General features: G+C 53.1%; 2 protein-coding genes across 6 annotated transcripts in view; both read right to left on the reverse strand.

The window, feature by feature from the left end:
• Positions 1-1,494: 1,494 nt before the first annotated feature.
• Positions 1,495-18,737, reverse strand: ENDOV (endonuclease V). Of its 5 annotated transcripts, none has more exons than XM_044982086.1 (9): positions 18,466-18,693; positions 16,533-16,704; positions 14,020-14,154; positions 13,446-13,485; positions 12,649-12,761; positions 12,277-12,345; positions 11,447-11,575; positions 3,006-3,082; positions 1,495-1,788 (listed from the first exon to the last, which is right to left on the reverse strand). In XM_044982086.1, the coding sequence occupies exons 1-9, from the start codon at positions 18,519-18,521 to the stop codon at positions 1,761-1,763; spliced, it is 819 nt and encodes a 272-aa protein (XP_044838021.1). In that variant the 5' UTR covers positions 18,522-18,693; the 3' UTR covers positions 1,495-1,760. The 5 variants fall into 5 exon arrangements, 4 of the variants coding, with proteins under 4 accessions (XP_044838021.1, XP_044838022.1, XP_044838020.1 ...); XR_006572768.1 differs by having other exon boundaries at positions 1,729-1,788; positions 11,479-11,575; positions 18,466-18,714; XM_044982087.1 differs by lacking the exon at positions 12,649-12,761 and having other exon boundaries at positions 11,479-11,575; positions 18,466-18,719.
• A 1,500-nt stretch (positions 18,738-20,237) lies between these two features.
• The window catches only part of RNF213 (ring finger protein 213), an 81,306-nt gene continuing 76,577 nt past the window's right edge, over positions 20,238-24,966 (reverse strand). The window contains exons 63-67 of the mRNA XM_044982090.1: positions 24,833-24,910; positions 24,258-24,455; positions 23,240-23,329; positions 22,966-23,144; positions 20,238-22,430 (exon numbers count right to left, since the gene is read on the reverse strand). Coding sequence (XP_044838025.1) covers positions 22,277-22,430; positions 22,966-23,144; positions 23,240-23,329; positions 24,258-24,455; positions 24,833-24,910 — 699 coding nt within the window. The 3' untranslated portion in view covers positions 20,238-22,276. The remainder of the gene's footprint in view (positions 22,431-22,965; positions 23,145-23,239; positions 23,330-24,257; positions 24,456-24,832; positions 24,911-24,966) is intronic.

Genomic DNA, 24,966 nt, shown 5'->3' on the forward strand with positions numbered 1-24,966 from the left:
GAGAAAAGAACGACAAAGAACGACAGCAGGGTAAACGTGCACTGCCAAGCCTGGAACAGAACCCAGGCGTTCTGACCCTGCAACCACTAGAGAGCTCCCACTTCCTTCCCTGGGAAGTAACCACACCCGGGGACATTTCCTGAAGACAGCTTTGAGGGGGACCTGAACTGGGGGTCTCCATCTCAGGGGAGTGCCTAACCACTAGGCTAAAGGTTATACAGGAGGCCCTACTCAGTTGTTCTGTGGAGTCAGACAGCCTCTGAGCACACTGACCAGATCAGGCCCTGCCTGCAACTTGGGCGGGCAGCCAGCCAGCAGTCTTCCCCTGGTCCATGACTCGCTCTGGGGCTCAGGTGAGAGGTGGGTGCCTACAGAGACGGGTGCAGGCTGTTTAGCAGCAGAAACAGGCAACAAGGGAACTTTTACTGCAAAACCGCCTGTGCTGAGCAAGCTGAGGCACCTGCAGTGTGTGGCGGGGGCTGTGGGGGAGTTTGTGAATTGCAGTAGTGCCTAAACATGGGACTTTGTGGATCCCACCAAACTGCTGAATCCCACCCCCGAACCCAGCCCTACAGCGAGAGGCTCCCACTCCACCAATCGGACTTTGTTTGGTAGCCAATGCGAAGGTTCACCGGCTGCTTGGTGTCTGTCCAAGCTCGCTACCCAGCAAGCAGCTGTCCCAGTAACCTGACCCCAATGGCCCTACTGCATTCAGGCTATCGGACCCCCTGCCTGGGCGTTATCTGGCTCCTTGCTCTGGAATGCCACTTCTGTTCAGTTCTTTGTGAAGGGTCGGCTATGCCATTGGCTGTGAGGAGGGTCACTAGAACAATGTGAATCAACCCGCCATGCTGTGTGGATGCTGCTCCTAGCAGGGCTCACCGTGCAGGTCCCATGGAGACTGACAAACCTGCAGCACCATTTACACAGAGGAATGATTTCTTGCATAAGGCCGCCAAGGTTCGGTAACTGACAGCAGGCAGAGCAGCAGCCATTGAGAGCTGACGGACCAAGGACTGCATGACCTGTGTACCAGGGAGCCTGTTTGCTTCCCAGGGATCCGAATTCAGGACTTAGTGCCTAGCAGCTCCCCTCCTCCAAACCATGCAGCAGATTGCTGGCTCCCGCACCTCCCTTGTGAGTTACACGCCCACCCAAAACACGGCGTCCTCTGCCCGTCTGTCAGGACTAGCAGCAGCTAGTTATTGGGCTTCTGTTCCCCTGAGATGTGTGAAGTGACACAAACACACCGGCTGGAGCAGGGGGGAGGAAAGGGTAAAGGAGGATGGGGAGCAGGGAGCCCATGAGACTGTGTCACTAAAGGGATTGGCAAGAAGCCAGTGTCAAACTGGGAGCTTCATGCTGTTTTTAACTCGTTTGTTAAGAAACCCCCCAAAGTGAATTCTCTCAGTCTTGCTGCAAATAATCCCTCCCTTGCCTCCCAAACCTGCTTTGTTAGTGTACGAGCACTGGGGAGAATTGAGTTTTACAGTGTGTGGTTTCAAAATTGGAATATAAAATATTCTCTAGAATTTACAACCCATCAAAGGCTGGGACTCCTGCCCCATTAGCAGAGCCCAGGGGGAAGCCGTCTCCTGGTTGATCTCTGGTCATCCTGGCTGTTCACCCCATGAAGTACCCTGAGTTCCTGGTGTGGACGGTGAGTCACGCTGCCTGTAGAGACTTCTCGGAGCTGATCCCAGAGGGGGTGGAAGGCTCAAGTTCACACTGGGGCTGGGCAGTGTCTTCCTGGGGCCAAATTAATGCTTGGGCTCAGCCTCTTCCTTCCTGGAACAAGAACAAGGAAAGGTCACGAGGAGTAAAAAAAGCCAAACCAACTTCGGTGACTCCCTGCTACTCTCAACTGGAGCTGGAGCTACGGGAACTCTGGGCACCATCTTGAGACACTGGTGCTGATATCTCATGCATGAGTGTGGGGTCTCAGCTCGGGGCATGCATTCGATGGGACTGTCAGCATCCGCCCAGGACTGGCCCAGCAGGAAGGTGCTGCAAGTTGGGATTGAGGGGCATCAGCCAAGCCCTGGGTGTGGGGATCTCAGGCTTGGATTAGCACGCAGTGCTGGTAGGGCGCATTGCAGAGCTGTGTGGAGGTGCCAGGCCAGGCACGACACGAGCAGGGCACAGGTAGGGTTGTTCCTGCGAGTTCTGAACATCGCCTCCCCACATCACACCTGCCTCCGATCAGCAGTATCAGAGCATCACATTAACCAGCACCAACCTCCACGCCACGCCACAGCTCTGCTCTGGTCCTTACGATCCCCTCTAGGCGGATCAGCCTGGGAGACCTGGGAGCAATTTGCCCATCACTAACCAGGCTAATCTTCATTCAGTTTTATTGTCCTGTATCTCTCCAGCCCCTTGTTTGCGCAGGTGACTGTAGGACTGAGAGAATCCAGCTATGAGCTGCCAGGAACTGTGCTGAAAATGTTGCCTCTACATTTAAATAAAAAGGACCTGGAGGGACAGGGGGTTGATATCAAGAGAATGATTTAGAGAATCTCACTTATTCCAGATTGACACCAGTGAAATCCCATAGACACCAGAGGGGTTTCTCTGGATTTACACCAATATACCAGGGCCGAATCCAGCCCTGCATTACAAAAGAATGAGGTGGCCTGGCCCTTTCTTTATTCATTACGGCACAGAGGCCAGCTCCTTGCAGGGTATTTTCGTCCACCCTCACATCACACACAGGGGCCTTAGCACTTTGCTTAGCATGTACACCGGAAACAGACAAAATCCTCAGTGACCTTCTGCAGTCTCATGGTCCAGCCAGCCCAGGACGCTGCACCTTCAGCGGGAACACATGGTGCAGCACAGACGGCACCCGTCAGAAATCTCCTGCTCTGCGGGGGCAGCATGCACCCTGCTGCCCTTTATCCCGCCTTGTTACCCCAACTGTCCCTTTAATGCAATTACCCAAGAGCATTACATGAGCAGATCCCCTCTGGATGTGCGGTTGCTTAGACCACCCACACACCTACCTCCCTGGCCCAGGAGATGTGCCCCCCAGTGGGGAGGACAGGTGCTTCCGGATGTACTCTCTGGATCTGATGTCAGCCTGCAACTGGGGAGGAGATGGATTAGAGAAGACTCAAGACTTGATTGGTCAGACTGCCCGTGCCCTCTAAAGAACTGTGCCAAGCAGATGCTCTCAGGCAGCTGCACAGGGCAGGAGGCGGAGTCACTCCGCAAGGCTCTGGTGCGCTGTCCATCCCCAGTCTAAGCACAGCATTCATCCTCTCTGCAAGTGAGAGGGGCGTGAAGGCTCAGCCCCCTTCACCCCCAAGCTACCTGCAGCATAGGGCCGGCAGTCCTGGGTAGGGCTCCCACACAAGGAGGGACCCACCTGCCGCCCTGACCTTATCCCGCTCCACTTAGCCCTCAACTGCACATGGGCCAAGAAGACAAAGACACAAAATGGAGGAGAAGGGTCTCTGCCCAGGCAGCCTTAGCTGCAGCACGGTTGATTTTGGAAGCAGAAATGAGATTTCCTAAAGCCCAGCTCCCCAACTCTGCATTTACCACAACAGAAGACGGCAAGGCACAGAGTGGGCAGCAGGCACACGCCAGTCAGTGCCAAGGCCAGCTCAGCCCTGGCCCTCTCCCAAGCACTGGGGGCGGGGGCAACAGGCAACAAAGTCCAGGGGTAACAGCCAGGCAGCTCAGCTGGGAGAGCAAATCCCCATCAAATCCCTCCAGCTCTCGATGCACAGTCCAGGAGCTCTGGTGAGTTCAGCTGGTCTCAGCCAGAGGCCTCTCAGAGACCCGAGTGCCTGGGATGTCCAGTAGAAATACAATTAACATGCCTCCCCGTGAGCCTCTGCACAGCTCGTACCATACCCAGCCCTCACCTGGCTGGCATCTGCCCCCTCTCCTCCTCGGCTCTGATGCCCTCAGATGTGGTGCAGGGGCATGACAGGCCAGTCTCCACTTATGGTGGCAAGAGGCAAAGCAGGAGGTGGATGCTGACCTGCGGAGTGAATCCAGACCCCTGGCAATGGCTGAGGTGAAGGGGGAGCCGCCCGAGTTATTTCCCAGCTGCCCTTGCACCCAGCCCATGCAGCAGCAGGGGCACTGCACGCCCCCCCCCCTCGGCAGGACACCTGGAAGCAGAGCCTGGATTGCACCTTGGGCAAAGAGGCAGAGGGGGTGGGACCCAGAATTCCAGCGAAAGGCCCAGCAGCCTCACCTGTGGTGTAAGGGGCTCACCTCGGGGCAAAGGCTCTGGTTAGGCTGCTCTGCCTGGTGAAATAATGCCACCCACTGCAGCTGCCGGCTTCTGCTTCCCTCTCTCTCTCTCGAGTTCCTGCTACCACAGCCCAGCCCTAGGGCAGGGCCTCTGGTTACCCCCCAGGCTGTCTCAGACTCACAGGGTACATGTACACTGCAATCAGACACCCGTGGCTGGCCCGTGCAGCTGACGTGGGCTCGCAGGGCTGTTTAATTGCAGTGCAGACTTCTGGGCGCAGAGCCTGAGCTCTGGGACCATCTCACCTCACAGGGTCCTAGAGTCCGGACTCTACCCCAAGACCAATACACCCAGGTCTTTCTCCTCCTCTGTGGCTTCCAGCTGATCCATTCCCAGCTTACAGCTAAAATTCTTGCTGTTACTTCCTAAGTGCATGACCTTGCACTTTGCACTATTACATTTCATCCCATTTCTATTACTCCAATTTTCAAGGTTATCCAAATCTTCTTGTATGATATTCCGGTCCTCCTCCATATTGGCAATTCCTCCCAACTTGGTGTCATCTGCAAATTTTATTAGCACACTCTCACTTTTTGTGCCAAGGTCATGAATGAAAATGTTAAACAAGACTGATCCTTGAGGAACGTCACTAATAACCTCTCTCCAGCCTGACAGTTCACCTTTCAGTATGACCCGCTGTACTCTCCCTTTTAGCCACAGGCTCCAACCTGTCCCTTCAAGGTGTACTACACTCCTTCATGCCTAAAGCAGCCCAACTGGCTTCTCCCTCTGTCCACAAGAACCTCCTCGATGGGGGTGCAAAGCCCCCCCCAAATGTAACTGCAGGAAAGAGTGATGCTTTGCGCAGCCCCAGGCCTCAGACCCAGGGTGTCTCTCCTATTGGGGCACAAACACAGGAGTCAGAACCCCAACGGCAGGTTAGAGTCCCTGAGAGAGCAAGCCAGTCTCCCTCCCCTCAGAGACGGGTATTTAGTGATCCCAGGGGCAGGGGAGCGGGGGAGGGGGAGAAAGCTCTTTTGAGGGGCTGCTCCCCGATACTCTGACACCGCTGCCTTAGCCCGGCCTGAAGAGCGGGCGCTGGCCTGGGCAGGAGCTGCCTCTGCTTCAGTCCAGGACACTGCTGCACCTTCGCGTGCTCACTGCCCCCCCTTGCTACAGCCATTGGGCCTGGCCACAGAGGGAAGGACAAGTGCCCCTCTGCCTGCAGGAAGCTGCTGGGAGCCACGTCAGTCTGACCAGCAGCACAATTTCACCCTGGTAATAATTGGAGATATACCAATCTCCTAGAACTGGAAGGGACCTTGAAAGGTCATCAAGTCCAGCCCCCTGCCTTCACTAGCAGGACCAATTTTTGCCCCAGATCCCTAAGTGGCCTCCTCAAGGATTGAACTCACAACCCTGGGTTTAGCAGGCCAATGCTCAAACCACTGAGCTATCCCTACCCCCCCAGCACCTGGCTGTGTGGCTCGCAGCTCCCTCCCTGTGCTGGAAACAGGGAGGCGGGGAAGGAAGGGCTTGAGTGTTTTAATTGCTTTTTCCTGGAGTGGCAGCGAGTGCTGCTGGGTCAGGGTCGCCCCTGGGTGGAGGCGTTCGCTGTCTATAGACACTGGCCTCTCAGCTTCCTCCCCACCTGCCACTCCCAGCATGAGGGTTGCTACGGGGCGAGCCAGCCGTGCTGGGAACGTTCCCACCCTGCTGCTGGGAGGAGCATTGCGAAGGGGCGGCAGAGCTGGGCTACGGCAGAAGTGGCACTCGCTCCCCCATTGCAGCAGTCAACGAATGCACTGTCCCCCCAGCCAAGGTAGACATGGCCACACCCCTCCCTCTAGCCACACACAGGGGGCTGCAGCAGCAGGGCAAACTCTACTCACACTGCCCCTCCAGCAGCCTCAGCCACAGCAGGAGGCAGCCCTGCCCGGAGGCAAGTGGGTCATTTGGTCTCCATGGCTGGTTCAGTCTTGGGCCCCACGGTTGAGCGTGAGACCAGGGCCCCGCTGGTGCCAGCAGTGGCAGTGGCTATAGGGATGCAGACACCTGTCCATTAGGAAGTAGGCTGAGACCCAGCAACTCATTGCACACAGGCCAGCCAACAGCTGGGAATGACCTGCCTGGGGCTGGATTTGAACTGGTGACCTACAGGCAAAGGGTTCCATGTCCCAACTGAGAGCTAGGCTGGTTCTGGGAATGAGTCTCCCTCCCCTGCTCTGGGCTGCAGGGTGAGGTCACACACCAGCCCACACCTGAGCCAGTTGCATCGGCCTGCCCCAGTGCCGCTGTGGCAGCCCTGGCAGCCCAGGACGAGGATGCCTAGAAGTGGTCATGAACCAAGGGTCCTCCATGTGACACATGAAATCCTTAAGGAGCAATTCTGGTGGAAGCAAACTCTTAGTCAGGTAGCTTCATTTCCCAGAGCACAGCTCGTTCTCAGGTGTGTGATCCACGGAGGAAAACGCACCTTTGTCAAATCTCCTCAGCTAAGCAGGGCAGGGCCTGCTCAGTATTTGGCTGGGAGGCCTCCAAAGAAAACGGAGAGAGCTATGGAATGTGCTGCTGGTGACTCAGCACTGGTGCTAGGTCAGAGTCATTGCTGAACCAGTGGCCTGGTGTGGTGCAAGGGGCCATCTTTCCAGTGAGATACAACCCTTTGTGGTCATTAAAGAAGCCATAGCCACCTCAACAAGGGTAATGGTGGGAGTTCTGGGCTAATTTTCCCCCAAAGCTTCATTTGGGAAAGTCATTCTTCACTTCCTCCCTTAAAAACCTCACTGCATGATGGTAGCTCAGAACAGCGCCAGAGATGGCTTCATGCTACAACCGCCCTCTGAAGCAGTTTGGGCTCCTTCCAGCTGAAGGGAACTAGATAAACATACAAGGCCAGGACTAGTGAGGTGGATTAATAAAACGCCCCGAGGCTGCCCTGGATGTAACTCACATGTTTGTGCTGGTCGTGCAAATTCCTGCACCCAACTCCCCACTAGCTCGCTTCACGCCTCCCTGCAAGTTCTGTGCTGGAGATGCTGCTTAAGAGCCACTCACCAACTCCATATGCCAGACAATGAAATACGGTTACATAAGGAGCAGTTTGTTTGGAGGAATTTTTTCCCCTGTTCATAATTGGACAGTTTCATAACTCAGCTGACAAATAACTCTGATCACTCTTCAGGATAAGACATTACGTGATGAATTTCATAACAAGGGAAACAGACTGCTTGATAAAATGCCTGCTGGGAGCCCAAGTAGCAAAAGCCTCATTCACTTACTGTTCTTCTGCAGGAGGAAAAAACCCCAAACCAAGTTCGCCCAATAACACAGCTAAGGCTTGATTAGGCAGCAAGTTACTTGCCAGCCCTCACTTCTAATGCTGTGCTGAGACACAGCTTAACCCAGCTTATTAACCAAGAGGCTAATCAATAAGATGGATCATTGTGCTGTAATAATCCCTTCTATTTTCGGAGGGGACTAGTGCTGGCATTAGGGGTCTGGAATTTCTACCTTGTCTATTTTGTGAATGGGCGGCAGTGGCACATGTGGGCACAGCATGCTGATGGAGGGGAAAGGAGGGTCAGGTCTCAGGAAGTAGGGGGTTCTGGCCCTCAGCTGGCAAGCCCCCGCTGGATAGCAGGAACATGCAACAGGCAGGGCAGAGCTGATAGCTTGTGTTCCAGTTCCTTGATGGAGGAGAGTTTAACAGCACAGGTGCAGTGGCTTGAAAGTGCAGCATCCAGGGGCAACAATTTAGACTCGCCTCTCTGCTGCTTTGAGGCAGGCCAGGGATGCCCCACAGATTGCTCTGCTGGGCAAGCTGCCAGCTGGAGTGAAAAGGGTCATCTAGTGAGCAGGAGTCTGATGGGCAGCAAAGCAGAAAGTCAAGGCAGCAGCGTAACAAAGCCTATCCTGGTGCAGGTCCTGTTCCATCCTGGGGAGTCAAAGGCTGGGAGCTCATTTGCTAAAAGGCTCCACTCCATACCCCATGCGTGTGGAGCTTGGAATCTGGACAGGCTTGGAATTCTTGCACCCACAGACAGGTCATGAGGGGCTCTTGTTGGGGACACCAGGGGCAGCTCAGGCAGATTTAGTGCCATGCCACCAGTAGCTGCAGGTGGGTGTTTTGCCTGTGGCAGTGGGAAACTGGTTCATGTTCACCTGGGTGCCTTTGTTTGGGTTGCACCTGGGAGGTCCCTCTGGCTGGGATATTCATGAGCCTGCCAGAGGAGAGAGAGTGCTACCTCTGCACACACAGAGTTCTCATGCCTCGGCCTGGTATTTACTTGCGGAATGAGGTCCAAGCAAGATGTAAATATTTATTGTAGCAGACAATGAATTTCCCTCTGCTTCCTCTGAAAGTTCACTACACTCGCTGCATCTGAGACACCTGCCCAGAGTCAGCAAAGCCATCTCTTGTTCCAAATTCAAATACGACTGCGTCCATGGCCGAGATGATGTCTGGCATCCACTTCATACAACTTAGCCATGTGTACCCCAGTGCAGGATGGGGTCAGCTGTGCCTCCAGCAAGGTGGCACGTTTATGTCCCCACAGCAGCTACACAGCCACTGCCTTCATGTAAGACAGCACCATAGCCCAGCGAAGGAGGGAATGGAAGAGCTGAGCTCAGCTGTGAGCTGCGCGTGTTTGAAGCTACCAGAACCTTCAGAACCAGGAAAAGCTTCAAGGGCTGACAACCCTGAAGGTTCACCTTGGGCATCAGAAAAGCTGCGATCATACAGCACTACCCAGGCAAAACCTGCTGTAGGACATTCCCCTTTCACATCTCCTCAACAACCTGCAGGCTCACCACAGAGAAATACACAAATCATAACATTCAAAAACCAGCCGGAAAACACTTCAACCTCTCTGGTCACTCAGCAACAGACTTAAAGGTGAGCAATTTTGCAACAGCTTCAAAAAAAGCTTCAAAAAAAGACTCCAACAAGAAACTGCTGAGCTTGAATTAATATGCAAACTAGATACCATTAACTTGGGTTTGAATAGAGACTGGAAGTGGCTGGGTCATTACACAGATTTAATCTATTTCCCCATGTTAAGTATCCTCACACCTTCTGGTCAACTGTCTAAAATGGCCCATCTTGATTATCACTACAAAAGTTTTTTTTTCTCCTGCTGATAATACCTCATCTTAATTAATTAGCCTCTTACAGTTGGTATGGCTACTTCCACTTTTTCATGTTCTCTGTATGTATATATATCTTCTTACTATGTTCCATTCTATGCATCCGATGAAGTGGGTTTTAGCCCACAAAAGCTTATGCTCCAATAAATTTGTTAGTCTCTAAGGTACCACAAGTACTCCTGTTCTTAGTGCAGGAAGGACCCTTACATTCTATTTTCTGGTGCTTTACTCAGCCCACTTTTAACTCAAAGGGCTGCAGCTTTCAGCCCTACCACACGCTAATCCCTGTTCTGTCAGCTAGATCTCAGGAAAAGGATTGCCCAATGTTGTTGAATGTTCATTGTTTACTCAGTTTTATCCCATTCCTCCTCCCTAGACCACCCAAACCAGAGGCTTCCCAAACTCTGCTTGGGGGAACAGCTACAGTATCTGTGGAGACCTAGCTGGTGCCGGCTCCGCTATCTCGCCTCCAGCCACTAAATCACATCAAAAGAAGTTACATCCTTTGCTACTAAAGTTGTTTCTTGTAGGTGATTGTTGTCATAACCCCTGGGAGGCTGTGTGATGAGGGGCAGGTTCCACAAGATAGTGAACTGGTGAGCTGGTGAGGTCCATATGAGTGTCTATGACACACTCTCCATGAAGTTATGACCCGTACTATGAAAAAGTCCAAGAACCCCTGTGCTGAACAATTCCTCTCCCTCCTTGGGTTCACACCCTTCTAATCCTTGGAGATGGTTCTCAAATCTTCTCCTGGAAGGAGTCACCAGCAAATACATTTTGTCCCTTTAACTAATGCCCCAGGTCAGCTGGAGGAGTCTAGCAGCCAGTCCCAAAGAAGAGGCATGGGAACGGGGCTGAAGGCGACAGAAAGCAGCTGTGAGGAGTAGGGCACCTGGGTCAAAATGATTTCCAAGAGATCTACGGGCATGTTTCCCCTGGGGAAGGCTTTTCCCCTTCCCTCCTAACACGCCCCCAAGTGCCACTGTGAGAGCCTGTCTCCTGACGCACTGGGTGCTGGCCCTGCCGGCAGTGAGATATGGGACTAGATGACCTGTAAGACTGCTCCAGTCTGTCAGGAGGCGAGATATGGGATCAGAAACTCCATGATCAGCTCTGGTCGGGAGACGCCAATGGGCAGTTTTGCTTTGAGGTTTGCTGGTCGCTCTACAACGAAACAGTGTCACACGGTTCAATTTTCAGAAAATATCACAATACCAACGAACAACTTCTGTCTCCAGCGCCTGTGCGACTGGCCTTGGTAGGAGCCTTCTCAATACTGCTCAGAAAGCAGCAGAGCCAGGGCTGGCAGACACGGGACGAAGGCCGAGGTGTAGCAGTCGAATGCTCAGTGTTCCTGGGTGATGTTACAAAAGGGACACAGAACAGACTCTGCTCCCCGAATGCTGAGCGGGGCAGCCTGCCTGAACTGATAATGGCAGGGTGATCCTGAGGAGAAGGAAGCTCTTCTCCGGCTAGAAATCCCAACGGCTTCACACTTCTTGAGATTCATTTCTCCAGCCCTGCTGTGATTTAATTATAAAATCTCCGGCAGCAAGAGGCACTGCATGCGATCTAGTGCTGCCACCTACAGGCTACATCTGGAACCGGCAGCCTGCAGCTTGCTGCGGAGTGCGGCAGACCCCATAGCCCAGAGGATGAACACTGCAGTCTGCGTTCGGCTCCACGTTGCGGGAACGCTGCACCTCCAGCTCCTCTGCATTATTAACCCCAGAGCCAGCCTGCAGAGAGGAGCAGAGAGCCCCACCAGGCTGGAGCCGCACTGAGGGCTGCGGGTGCTTCTATGCACCGTGTGTCAGGGACAGGTCAGGAGGACAAAGAAAGGGAAGGAGCAGTTTTATAAAGACGACGACAGGTAGATCAGAGCCGCCAGGATCGGCTGTAGCCTGCAGCTGGAGGGGACGGCCCAGCAGACTTGGGCGCTGCTCTTGAGGAAGGGAGGCCAACCTGCCAGCGCAGCCCTGTCATTCACAGCTGCCTGTCACCCCTTCTCTACCTAACCGGCCACGTCTCCCGCGACAGGCTCGGCTCCCCATCCCCTGGCTGCCCCTGCCTTCGCACCTGGCGGATGGGCTCTGGGATCCGGTACCTACAGCAGGACTGGACGAGGCGCACCGCCGACTCCAGGCACGTCCTGTGGCCCACGGAGACGTAGATGGGCTTCGTGCTCTTCTTGTAGCTGCGCAGGGCCTGGAGGGTGGGAAACCGGACAGACCAGAGCTTTGGGGCTTGTTTAAAACAAACGCAAGACGTCAGTGATTGCAAACACACATGGGAGAGCTGGGGGGTGTCAGACATTTCAGAGCCCCGGGCTTTACTGTTCCTCTCTGCTTGGGAGCATCACAGGGAGGGTCTGTCTCCTAGGGCTCCTTATACTCCCATCCCCAATATTTCACACTGCTCAGAGCAAGGGACCTTGCTCAGTGGAGAATATACCCAGGCGAGGGAGGCAGCCAACACCTGCCAGCTCTGAGTGGGGACCCAGCCAGCCCCACCATTTCCCAAGCTGCCTTTTCCACCAAGTTGCAGAGGCTCCTGTCTCACAGTCTGGAGACCTGCCACAGAAAACACTCCTGCCCGTGCTTTGCCCTTTGCTGTAATGGCGCAGGACACTGGCAGATAGACCAGGACATGGCAGCTCACATACCACTGTCACATACGACAAAGTGGCCGTGCATCCCAGGAGGGGATCCCACGCCTTGGGCTGAAAGGAATGGGAAGTGAGCGTTAGCCCTGCCTACTCAGATCCTGCCCTCCTGGCTTATTGTCACTGGGCTGCAGAGAGCTGCACCACACTTTGTCCCCTCCCTCCTTCCCATTTGAGCCAGGCTAGGGAACATGGAGAAGGCCCAGCTGTGACCAACACGCAGAGCAGACTCCCCATGACTCACCATGCCCAGGACTCTCCCGGAGGTGCCCCTCAGAGGGAATACGTCTCCTCCCATTTGCAGGTCGCGGATCTAAAACAAGCACCCAAGGGCAGCTGGTTAGAGCTCCAGTGCACCAGTTCCAGGAGGGTCTGGGAGAGCCTACTCCAGAACTTCCCTTCTTTGTCTGAACAGGCTCCCGTAATACTGTACCGCCAGCACTTCCTGCTGGGATGGAGAACCCGGGAGCTGCCCCTTACCAGCCAGCATGTGGCTCCCCAGCTCCTCATGGTGGGAGAGGCCAGGAAGGGGGCCGCTAGGAGCTCCCTCTCACCAAGGCTCTTACTCCATTTCCCCCACTGGCACAGGAGGGAGGGATGCTCACGCTGGCCTTACCTGCCCCTTGTGCTGCTCATCCTTGGCCAGGCCATCGACCTGCAGGAGGTTTTTGGCCACACCAATACATGGCAGGCCCGTCAGCACCCCCAGGTGGCAGGCCACACCAAACCCTGCCGAACAAGCCAAGAGATGGTCAAGGGAAACAGGAAGAGGCCAGCAATGGGGTTCTCCACCCTGTTCTGGTGACCCTCCTCAGAAGGCACAGCCCCGGGTATGTCTGTAAGACTGTGACAACACTACAGCCAAGCGCAGAGTGGGTGGTTCTGGCAGATGGGGAGACCAGTGCCGCAGGGACAGAGTTCTCCATAGAGGGGCAGTCTGTCAACCCCAAAGCTGGAGGTTCCAGAACCTCCAGCTGGGATCAGAACCCAATCAATGCCTCTGGGGGAGGGGAATTAGCCTATTGCTAGATGATAATTATTTAATGTCTCCTTCTCTGGACCCTAGTGAACAGCAGGACTCTCTCCTGGAGCCTGGGGGTCCCCCGTCGGGGGGGCAGCGCTCTCTCCTAGGGCTTGGGGTCCCCCGTCAGGGGGCAGCGCTCTCTCCTAGGCCCTGGGAGTCCAGGGGGCAGCGCTCTCTCCTAGGCCCTGGGGGGCTCCCCTGTCGGGGGGCAGCGCTCTCTCCTAGGCCCTGGGAGTCCAGGGGGCAGCGCTCTCTCCTAGGCCCTGGGGGGCTCCCCTGTCGGGGGGCAGCGCTCTCTCCTAGGCCCTGGGGGGCTCCCCTGTCGGGGGGCAGCGCTCTCTCCTAGGCCCTGGGGGGCTCCTCCATCGGAGGGCAGCGCTCTCTCATACCTCTGTGATGGAGCACGCCATTCCCATCTACGAGCAGCACCTGGAAGAACCACCAAGTGATGTGTTAGTTACCAAGCACCATGGAACGCTCCAGCTGAGCGAACACACCTCCGACCTGAACAAGTGGGGAGCGAGGCCAGCTCCGTGAGGAAGGAGAAGGCTCCATTTCAATCCTTTGCCCCACCCCCACAGCTCCTTTACCCAGGTTCGCCCCACCCCTGCCTGCCCCACTCTCTCTTTCATGCCCCTTTTGAGGAACATCCCCGGGAGTAGGGAGCTGATCTTTCTATTGCAGCCCAGTGCCCTGCACCCCCATAGTACTAAAGAAAGGATGGGAGTCACCCCTGCATCTCGCCTTCCCTGCTCAGACACGGTGAAGTCTGGCTGGCCACTGGCTCGCTTTCCCCATCCCCACAGAGACAGTGAAGCTCACACAACAACAAGGCTGTGTTAGGGTGCACCCTGCCCTGCTGCTGCAGAGGTGCTGGCAGGGCAACCTCTAGGGAGGGTTTCTTTTCAGGAACATCCAGCACCCCAGGGACATCTCCCCATGAGAGAAAGGAACATGCTGCACCTGAGGCCTGAGCCCAGGCTCTCGCTCCTGAAGTCTCTGAGCAGCTTCTACCAGGAAAGGGGCCTCTCGAAAAGCTAAGTATCCTGCCACGTAGGGGGCACTCACGGTTACCATCTGGCAATCCTCATATAGCACCTGGGACAAAACAAGGACAGTGCTGAGAACAGAGACTCATGTCTGCAAGAGGCACCTTAATGCAACAGGCACTAGGATCAGTGTGCTGAACCTAGGCCATAGCTGGCTTAATCCTGACCAGCTCAGATATTTCTTCTCCAGGATTTATATTCTCTCTCTCTCTTGCTCGCTTCAATACTCTCCCCTAACCCTGCTGGGCCACTCCCCCAAAGTTAAACACAAATGCTGCCCATTAGCTCATGCCAACTTGTCCCCTCAGTGTGAGTGTGGGGGTGGGGGGAGAGAAGTGATGGGCAGACGATGGAAAATGACCAGACATACCCTAGCCTACCTGTAACAGGGTGCTGGCCTAAGAGGCACTGAACCAGCCCGTTAGCTCAGAAACTGCTAGCGCAGCTCCCATCAAGGGGAACTGATTGGAGCTGGCAGGGTGTGGCTCATTAAAGGAGCCTGAGAGTACTCACCTGTGAGCCTGCTGGGGCAAAGGCCTATAAAGCTGGCAGGAAGGAAGTAGGAACAGGAGTAAGGAACTACTGCTCCTAGCTAGCAACAGGAACTAGCTGTCCCCAGGGTGGCTCCCTAACTCCTATTGAATTGTACACAGTTGTATATAGATGGTGGTGGGAATGAACACAGGGAAATAAAAGGACACTGGGTTTTGCAAAGTAAGAGGTCTCCGGCTGATTTGTACCACGAGCGATGAAGTGCTCGTCTACACTACCCTACCCTGAGTGAGTGCAGGGACTTTGCCAATAGCTAGGGATGCTTTGGCCCCATTCGAGTGTGCAATAGCAGGAGATCACTGTCCTTATCATTAAGACTGCGATTTAGTCATGGAGATCATGGAATCTGTGACTTCTAGTGGTCTCCATGACTTCAGCTTGCGGTGGTCAAGAGCTGCAGGGTCCACTGCCACCCGCTGGGGCAGGAAGCTGTGAGGTACCCCTGCTGCCGGTGGTGGCGACGGGGAAAACCCCAGCAGCTCCCTGTCACTGGCAGCAGAACCCCTGAGCTCCCAGCCGCTGGGGGCGGTGGGAAAACCCCTGAGCTCCCTGCCCCAGGGGCAGTGGAGTACCCCCCAGCTCCTGGTGGGCAGCAGCTGGGAACCCTCAAGCTCCGGGCCGCTGAAGGTGGCAGGGATGAGCTCCTTACCGCTATGGCAGTTCCTGGCCCCCATGGGTGGTGGGAAACCCTGAGCTCCCAGCCCCTGCGGGCAGCGGGGGACGCCCAGAGCTACAGGTGGCAGAGACATCCTGCAGTCCCCAGCTGCTACAGGCAGCTCCTAGTCTCTGCAGCTGCCCCGCTTGAAGTAGTGTGGGGATCCACAGATCCCCATTTTGTCAAGGATATTGTTAGTAAAAGTTAGGGACAGGTCATGACTTCCCTGAATGTTTCTGTTTTGCCCATGACCTGTCCGTGACTTTTACTAAAAATATCTGTGACAAAATCTTAGCCTGACTTATAATCAATGCCTGATCAAAGGGCGTCTCACTCAGCATTTGGAAAAGCAAGTGGATTCCAGAAGAAAGCCTGTTAGGACACTGATCAAGGATAGTAGGTGAATTAACTTACACAGCCGTCTAGGGAAAGTCTCTAAGAACTGTGGCACGATCTAATTCTCACTTTCTGTGATTTCCAGTGGATATCAATGTTAAATTCCATATTTGTTGTCAGGGGTTTTAGTTAGTGACAACTTTTTACATTAGTTGAAATCTGTACATAAACTCGGATAAATCTTTATTAATTCAAAGTTTAATGACTGCAGAATGTGGGAGATTCACAACAGATTTGGAAGTGCCATTGTAAATCACATCTCATATTGACTGATTACCAGAGGGATCTGACAAGGAAGGCACCATCTGTCTAGAAATGTCACATTGTTTTAACTTGTTCTCCTGGTAAATGTTGAATAACAATGGCCTTTCTGCGGTTTGTTTCTGGATAGGTGAAACTGTTGATTTCCATCATTGACCTAATTCAATCAAAATCTTCAAAGCCAGTTTATGAGCTATTTCTTATCAACATCATCATCTCTGACCTACTCCTGAGCAATTGCCACACACTGGAACAATCTCCCCAGGCCTCCAGAAGTTCTCTGTAACTCTTGGACTCTAAGCTTCTCTCTGCAGGAAGTGACCAAACTATGTATTTCCAAATTAATTTTGCTAGGTAATACCAGAGACCATCACTCCTGTTCTCTCCTCCTCACCCATGCTCTCTGCAGAAAGCCTTTTCTTGGTGAACATGCGGGTCAGATACTTGGCTGCAGCCTTGTGATGCTGAGATACAGTCCATGATGCCCTTTGGGGTAGGTTGGTTTTCTACAAAGCCTTTACATTACAGGTAACCCAACCATGAGACCACCCAAGGGCCATTACCTCAAGATCTGGGTAGCTGAGAACCACCAGGGAAGCGCAGGCGACTGTGTCGTTTCCTTTGACATAAGACAGGTCCACCCCTCCCACTCTCTCCAGTCCTGCAAAGGTGGAATCTTTCTGCCACTCCTCAGTGTCCTCCTCAATCACATTTGCCTTTAGCTGGGCCTGCTCCCTAAGGAAAGATAACCACAGGCAAAAATAGTGTCTTTTTATTCCCAACTCCATACACAACACCTTGAAATCACAGGAGAAGCAGGCTGGTCCGGGCATCCTGCAAAATCGTGTTATTCTATTATTTCAGCAGGTTTCCATTCAACAAGATTGCTGGTTTAGGAACGACAGGGTTGGCAGGTGGACAGTGTATTCCTTTGGGCAGTGTGGTCTAGTTACTGAAGCAGAACATCAGGACTCCGAGGTTCTAGTCTCAGATTTGTCAGTGCTTCTGAGTGACCTTGGCAAACCTGTGTGCTTCAATTTCTGCAATTGGAAAATGGAGCTGATAAAAATCCCGTGTTTCACAGCAGGGTTCACGAGGGCTGACTGGAAAGCATTTGAGATCCTGTGCCAGAACAGATGCTTTTCATTGGATGGATGGGAAGGGATGAAACAAACAAAGCTGACAAGCTGGCTGGCTCCAGATCTCTGCAGAGACCTACCATGTGAGGCCAAGGAGTTACCTCACCTCAGTACTAAGGCAGACCCTGACCAAGCTCAGTTAGTGACCACAAACCTGAAGGGGGACACTGGGGGGCACGAAGGAATGACTGCACTGCCTGCAGCACAGAGGAGAGACTGGGACAGAGTCACTCTCTCCTGACAACACCCCACTAACACGGAGCACAGGGGAGAGCCCCAAAGAGCATCAGGAATAGGGTGACCAGATGTCCAATAGGCACCTATTACCCCCCACCCCGTCCAGATTTTTCACATTTGCTATCGGGTCACCCTAATGAGGAATCAGCACAGGTGTGACGTCCAAGAGCCACTCAGACAAACAGCACCTGCCCCTTGGGAAGGGAGAGATGTGGGGATGGTACCCACTTCTACCACCAGGTCAGGACAACTCAAAGAACTGGGGACCCACCTTTGAGCGACACCAGGGGCCACAGCTCAGCATGGCCTAAAAGGGCCAGGCTTTGCCACCTCATCTCATGCCCCAGCCCAGTGGAGTCAAGGGTTCCCAGGTGTCTGGTTCCGGTCGAAAAGGGACCCTGGTCGCTCTGGTCAGCACTGCTGACTTGGCCGTTAAAAGTCCATGTAGTGGTGCAGCGGGGCTAAGGCAGGCTCCCTGCCTGCCCCGGCTCCGCGTGGTTCCTGGAAGTGTCCAGTGTGTCCCTGCAGGCCCTAGGCGCAAGGGTGGGCAGGGAGGCTCCATGCGCTGCCCCCACCCAAGTGCCGGCTCCGCAGCTCCCATTGGCCAGCAACCATAGCGTGGGCAACGGCAGCGCGTGGAACCTCCTTGGTTGTCCCTGCGGCTCCTAGGCACTTCTGGGAGCCGCCTGAGGTACGTGCCACCCGGAGCCTGCACCCCCAACCCCCTCCCTGAGCCCCCTCCAACACTTCAAACCCCTGGGCTCCAGTCTGGAGCCCCCTCCAGCACCCCAAATCCCTTATCCCTGGCCCCATCCCAGAGCCTGCCCCAGCCCTGTGAAAATGAGGGAGTGAGCGAGCGAGGGGCGGGGCCTCAGAGCAGGGGCAGAGCAAAGGCGCTTGGTTTTCCGGGATTAAAAAGCTGGGGACCCCTGGGACTGATGACGTTGGCTGGGGGAGGTCCCCTGAGAAGCCCGCCCATTACGCCACAGTATGACGCATGCGCACAACGCTTTCGCCGCTCAGCGCTACAAGACTACACATCCCAGCATGCCCCGCAACCGGAAGCACGGGCTTCCTACGGGGCCCCTCACACGCCCGTGCCGCGCTCCGCTCCCATTACCGCTCCCAGCGGCGCAGAGTCTCCTGCTCCGGCGGCTCCGTCTCGCTGCACGCCATGACTCCACTTCCGGGCTAGCCGCTTCCGGTGGGGCTGCGGCTTTCCCGCCCGCCGGGAACACGGAGCGGAGGGGTTCGTTCCTAGGGGCCCGTGGCGGGCTGGTCTCAGTATGGGGGAGGGGCAGGCCGGTCTTGGGCTGCCAACTGCTAATCCCAGAAACCCACACGCCCTCGCCCCGCCCCTTCTCCCAGGCCCCGCCCCCACGTTCAGGGGCTGGGCCGGGGCAGGGGTGAGGGCTCAGGATGGGGTGACAGGCTCCGGCCCAGCACGTCCAGCTCCTAGGCTCAGGGGCTGCCAGGCGGCTCCGCGTCCTGCCCCCGCCTGCAGGCCCACCCTCCACTGGTCGCGGGTCCCAGCCAATGGGAGCTGTGGAGTCGCTCGGGGAGCAGGCTGAGAGGCCCCTGGCTGCCTCCCTGCCTAGGAGCTAGAGCAAGGGCTCTCACTTTTATATCGGTGACTCCCAAGCCTCTGAGTGCCACCCCCCCCCATATAAATTAAACACTTTTTATATGTAACACCATTATAAACGCTAGAGGCAAAGCGGGGTTTGGGGTGGAGGCTGACAGTGTGTGACCCCCCCCAAGGGGTCCTGACCCCCTAGTTTGAGAACCCCTGAGCTAGAGGGACTTGCCAGCTGCTTCCAGGAGCCATGCAGAGCTCAGGCAGGCAAGGAGCCTGCCTTAGCCGTGTTGCGCCACCAGACTTTTAGTGGCCTAAAATCGCCCGGATTGGTTTCAGTAGCCTCCTGGAGATTGATCCTCGTTCCGGGAGACTCCCAGCTAATCCCAGAGGGTTGGCAACCCTAGGTCTGCCCGTGCTCAGAGCCAGGGCACTGCAGGGCCAGACTTGGGGCTCGTGGCACCCACAGCGTGGCGACATCTGTGAGGGGAACAGCCCAGCTTGCGGGGCTCAGACTTATTCCCCCCCGCCCATTGGGCCCAGCCTCCCATTTCACTCTGGTCTGGGTCCAACCCCAGCCTGATTTGCAGTGCAAAGTGTGATGGGAAGACCTGGCTGAGGCAGAAACTAGGTCAGTGGTTCTCAGACTTTTGTACTAATGACCCCTTTCACACAGCAAGCCTGTGAGTGCAACCCTCCTTATAAATTAAACACTTAAAAAAAATATTTAACACCATCTTATAAATGTTGGAGGTAAAGCAGGGTTTGGGGGTGGAGGCTGAAAGCTCACAACCCCCCTCCCCCATAACAACCTCATGACCCCAGTTGGAGAATCCCTGAACTAGGTGAAGGGAAAGGCGGGACCGACTGAGCTTTGCAGTGAAATCACCATCACTTTGCTGGCCTTGCAGCAGACAAGAGGCCCACTGCTGGTGCTCTCGGGTCAGAAACTCACCACCTCTCCTCCCTCTAGGAGGGGAGGGAAGGGAAGGGAAGGGAATGACAGGGCAAGCTTCCCTGCTCCCGTTTTACATCGACTGTGTGGAATTGAGTACAGCAATCATCCATTAACTCTGTCCAAATGTGCACTTCTGCATAATTAGCAGCTTGCAAGACAAAAGAGGCCAAGGGTTTTAAAATGTCAAGATTCATCATAGTACAAAAACTGTGCATTGGGTGCTTTTCAAGACACAGTTTCAAGCATCGCTATTGACAGCTAAGGAATCTTTAGCAGCAAATAATTCATTTATTGAAGAAAGCCTCAAAATCCTCAGCAATAAAAGCCCTGAAATAGGTGCACACTTCTACATTGGTCGTAACTTTTCTGATCAAGTTTATTAAGACTAAATGAAAAATACAAAAAATAATCAAATCCTTCGTACAAAGCAACTCAATGAAGCATAAGAACATCTAACATGATTCCCTCTAAGTAAATTGTTACAGCTAAGGCACCTTAAAGCTAGAAACAGCAACAAAACAGTGACTAGAAAAGGTCACCTAATGCTTGCTGCTAGGAAGTTAGTTTGGGCTCTGGCCAAACTGAGACCCTGAGGTATCTTTATTTTTTTATTTTTTTTTTAAAAGGCAACTTGAAAACATTAACTGTGCAGTAAGAGATGGAAATACTGCAAATGTAAATGGAATCCCTACTGCTTCCAATAGGCAAACCATCATGATTAACTTTACATTTCAAATTATCCCAAATATTTGTTAAAATATTAATGCTGCAACAGATCAATAAATGGCAGGGAACAGAGGGAGTGCAGAGCTTGTAAATTCCCTCGATAAGAGGAGCGGGGGGGAAACCCTTTCCTAGTGAGAATTCATATTCCAGTGTTTTTAGGATGCATATTTATCCACCTAGTGAAATCCAGATTTGTGGACCTGCACTATTTATTAGACAGACCTTAATGGGATCAAATTTATCAAATGTGTGTCATTAAAGGTTCTCATTTTGAAGGTGTGTCTAAAAAAAAACCAACCTGTTGCTTATCTGGTACATAAGCAAAGATCTGGATTTCCTTACATTTGATCAGAAACTTGCTCCTGAGTGAAATTCTGGCTATAAAGTACAAACTTCTGGCCCAGAAGGAACTTTTCTAAACGGAAACATGGTCCTAACTACATATGTAAATGACTCTGCTGTGATATCAGGAAAGCAGAGTGGCACTGACAGTTGCAGATGCTTTCTGCTAGAGAAAGGCAACACTGAAAAGTATTAAGTTAGACACACAAGAAATGTATATGGGGAAAGTAGCACAGACCAATGACATTTACATTTCTGTTTTCCCTATTAATAGTCTGATTATGGTTGTTCAATATCAGCTAAGAAGATGACAACTAAATCCCTAATGGAGAGTCCATGCTATCCAGAAAACGTGCCGAGACACAAGAGTGAACTGGCTCTCTCAACTCCAACGTGCACGTCTGCCTACACACATGCCAGAAATAGCCTGGGAGCACCATTCTGATGCAAATGTACGGTACCTTTCGAGGGGGAGGAGTAGTGGAGGTAGTAATTCAGGACCCCTAGGTTGTCCTGTGGTGTGGGATTTGGGCCACATTGCCTTTTAATGTTTTACTTTAAGGCAGCTACAAGAACAACTTCTGTGGTGAGCTTTGAAATGTCCTGTTTTTTCTTGTGTGTGTTATGCAAAGAGGAAGTTAACTGACCTCTGGTAACTGATACCCCTGGACTCATGGAATGGTAGAGCAGGAATAAAGGTATAATGCTCAGAGAGCGAATATGACCCTTTAGACATATGAAGGCAGCTTGGGTAGTAGTGCAGCAGGGAAGCTTATGAGACCTGGATGAGGGAGGACTACATTTGTTTTTCATCCAGCTAAAGAGGAAAGGTTGGCAGTAAGGGAGCATGTGAACTGGAACAGTGCCTACAGAAAACATGGAGAACAGAGCATGCCTCTACTGGGGTTGTCCAAGTAGCTCACAGGACACTTCGATACCCCCAACTCCACCCCCACCCTGCCCAGGTCACTGAAGGATGATGGCTTTTTTATCTTTCAAGGATACATGAATTTTCACCACGCCTCCCTATGAACAGTGTTTCCATCTCTGCTTTGCCCACTCAAGTAATAGCACATATTTGTATATACATTTGTTTCCCCCCAGTCCTTCTGCTTCTGATGCATAAAATCCTTTATGCTTGTGCATCACATTTTGGTCCTGAGTCCAGTGTAAGAGAGAGGTTACTTTCATGATCTCATTGACATGGCGTGTTTGTGGCACCTTGGACAGGAAGGAAGATCAGTGCAATGAGCAGGGCTTACATAGACCCAGTGCTGCTCCTCCAGTGACCTCACGTAAAAAGCAGCGTTTGCAGGATCCTCTACTATATTAACTTAGTCTACGATCTCTTTTGAGGACAGCAGCAGCTTTCCAGGCAGCAATACAGTGAGAGAGCAGAATCTCTTCTGGGAACATATCCTCCAGCTCTGTAAGTACGCTGCTCCCTTTCCTTTCAATGTACGAAAGAAGTGTATCCTTCAGGCTAGAAAATAGAGTGTGAAAAACACCATTAATAACAACATTGCAGTATGCCACATGCATCCTACACAGGATTCCCCCCCCCACACTCTACAGTGAGATAGCTTAAATGGTGCAACAGGTCAGGCTTGATACATTGGCGACCCCCATGGAAGCTCAAGAACAGAGACGTGGGAAGTGCTGCAGGTTAGGTTGAGGAGCAGGAGCAAAGTCGTGTATGGAAAGCCAACCGAGCTGGTCTGTGCTACGCTTGGATTTGCCCAGTGCTAGCATTCCATTAAGCACTCCAACCCTGCAATTCCCATTGGAATCTGTGACATGTCGTACGGCTATGTAGGAAAGTCACATGCCCCAAAGTTTGTGTAAACATTCTTCGCACCGGCTGAAGCTTTTCACTGTTCAATCAGTTGGTGTTTTGTGCTTTGTGTCCACCTGAGCAGGAAAAACTAAGGGAATTCTTGGCCCCTTTGCAATGTAAATGACAGAAATAAAAAATGAGCATGTGAAGGTAGTTAGCTCTGGGCTGAGCAGTTCATTACCTCCACAAGGGGTTGAACTCATCTCCAACTTTGGTATGTTTCAACTTCAGGATGATCATTTCGTGCAGCTCCTGCAGGAAGGTCTCCAACCCGGCCTGAATGAGGAAGGTGTTGAGGAGCTTGGTGTTCTCTGAACTGAGTTCAGCTTTATAGGCTGCATCAACATCCACAAAGGGATCCTAGAAGGCACAGCAAGAACACGCACATGTGAGCAGTTTCCTCTGGGGAGAAGGAAAGACACTGAACCGAATGCTGAGGCCAGACACTTTCCTACCCGTTTGAGACGCAGCAGTTGCTCAGACTTGTGAGTAGAGAGGAGCTGCCACAGGGCTATGATGTGCTTTAGGCGACATCGGCTTAGGGCCTGAAAGAGAAACACACCAATGAAGTAGAATTGTATGGGAGGGATGCACTCAGGAATACCTTGCTGGTCACATCGTCGTCGCTGGTCTGTGTTGCAGCAGAACATGGAAAGGCTTAAAACAATTAAGACTATTCTGGTTTTTCCTGTACACTCGAGTAAGCACAGGAAGGCTGGTGCAAGCAGGTGGGGTGACCCAGCAGATGTGAAACAGCAGTGATCAGCAGGAGTAAACATCAGGGCATATTACCATAAACAAAGCAAAGATTCCCCAAGCTGGAGCTCACCCAGCCCTGTGACCCTGGGTGTGGAGGCCTGCTTTCCAAAAGGCAGTCTCCCACTTCCGTCTCTCTCCAGCAGCTCATCCCTATAGCACCTGTGCAAAGGGAGGGCAAAGTGAAGGTGGAACGCGTGATTTCAGCAACTGGAGAGCAGGTTGCGCCCCTGCCTCTGTCCCAGAAACAGTCTCCCATCAGTGGGAGAAGAGAAACCCCACCACCACCCTTAAGAGATAAGGGGAGTATACTCAGTTCTGTGCCAGTGAAAGCTGCCTCTTCAGTGGAGGCTTCCCTTGGTCTCTGTGCCACATCATACCCAGCACTTGCATCACCTGACTCAAGGATTCCCCTCCTTGTTCCTGAATCCTAGCAGGACAACAAGGATCTGCAGAACAAGTGAATTTGACACATCACACTTCCTGCCCCAGCTCTGCTGTCATCGTTACAAAGCGCTACCCAACACCACAAGCTGGCTGGCTGAGACCCTCCCTCCACGTGTGTGTGCAGGAAAGATGAAATCACCTCACTTGCCCTGGGGCACATGGGGTCTTTACTACCAATTTTTAAAGCTGGCTGTTGTTGGGCTTGGAGAGCAGTCTGACTGGACGTGTTTATGAGTTTGTAGACTCAGGGAATCTGCTCACTCGACTCACCTTCAGCACATGAGGGCTTGTCTGATCCCCCATCTGCAAAATAACTTCAACGTAATGGGTCAGAAGCATATCTGGGTCCTCTCCAGCCATGGCCAGGAATCCCAGCGTGATTTCAGCAACAGACAGAGCTTCACAGATGTCATTGTAGGACTGCAGTTCCCCACTGATCATGTTGATCATAGAGTTGGGGAGGGAGTTCTGTAATTGGAGGAAACACAGTGTCACCACTTAGCATTCCTCATCTTTCCCTTTCATTACGCAGTGAAGACCTGCGCCGTATGGGTGCCCAACCTGCTGGAGCCCCATATAGGGCAAAGTCTCAAAGTACAGGGAGCTAAAGATAAAGATGGTTACCTCCATTTCCTGAATCAGGATGTACTGAGGAGAGAACACTAGGTCTGTGTGCATTTAAGGCACAAATGGGTTAAAACATGAGGCACAGCTGAGTGTCCTCCTCATGGGCCCCTATAACCCAAGAGGTGCATGTGGGAGGAGTAAATCCTGATTTTTATCCAGTTAGAAAGCGCCTTTGGTCACTTGCTTGTCCTGCTACTTCTTAAATCTCAGAGACTCACCTGACTGAGTTTGCTCTTTACGTCGTTAAACAGATGCTCATAATTCCGGTCATGTCTGTACACCAGGGTGGGTATTCCCTGTCGGGGGAGAGAGAGAGAGAGAGAGCGCACACGGGCGTGAGATAAGGCCTGCA

Source organism: Mauremys mutica, chromosome 12 (assembly GCF_020497125.1).
Source record: "Mauremys mutica isolate MM-2020 ecotype Southern chromosome 12, ASM2049712v1, whole genome shotgun sequence".
Classification (NCBI taxonomy): Eukaryota; Metazoa; Chordata; order Testudines; family Geoemydidae; genus Mauremys; species Mauremys mutica.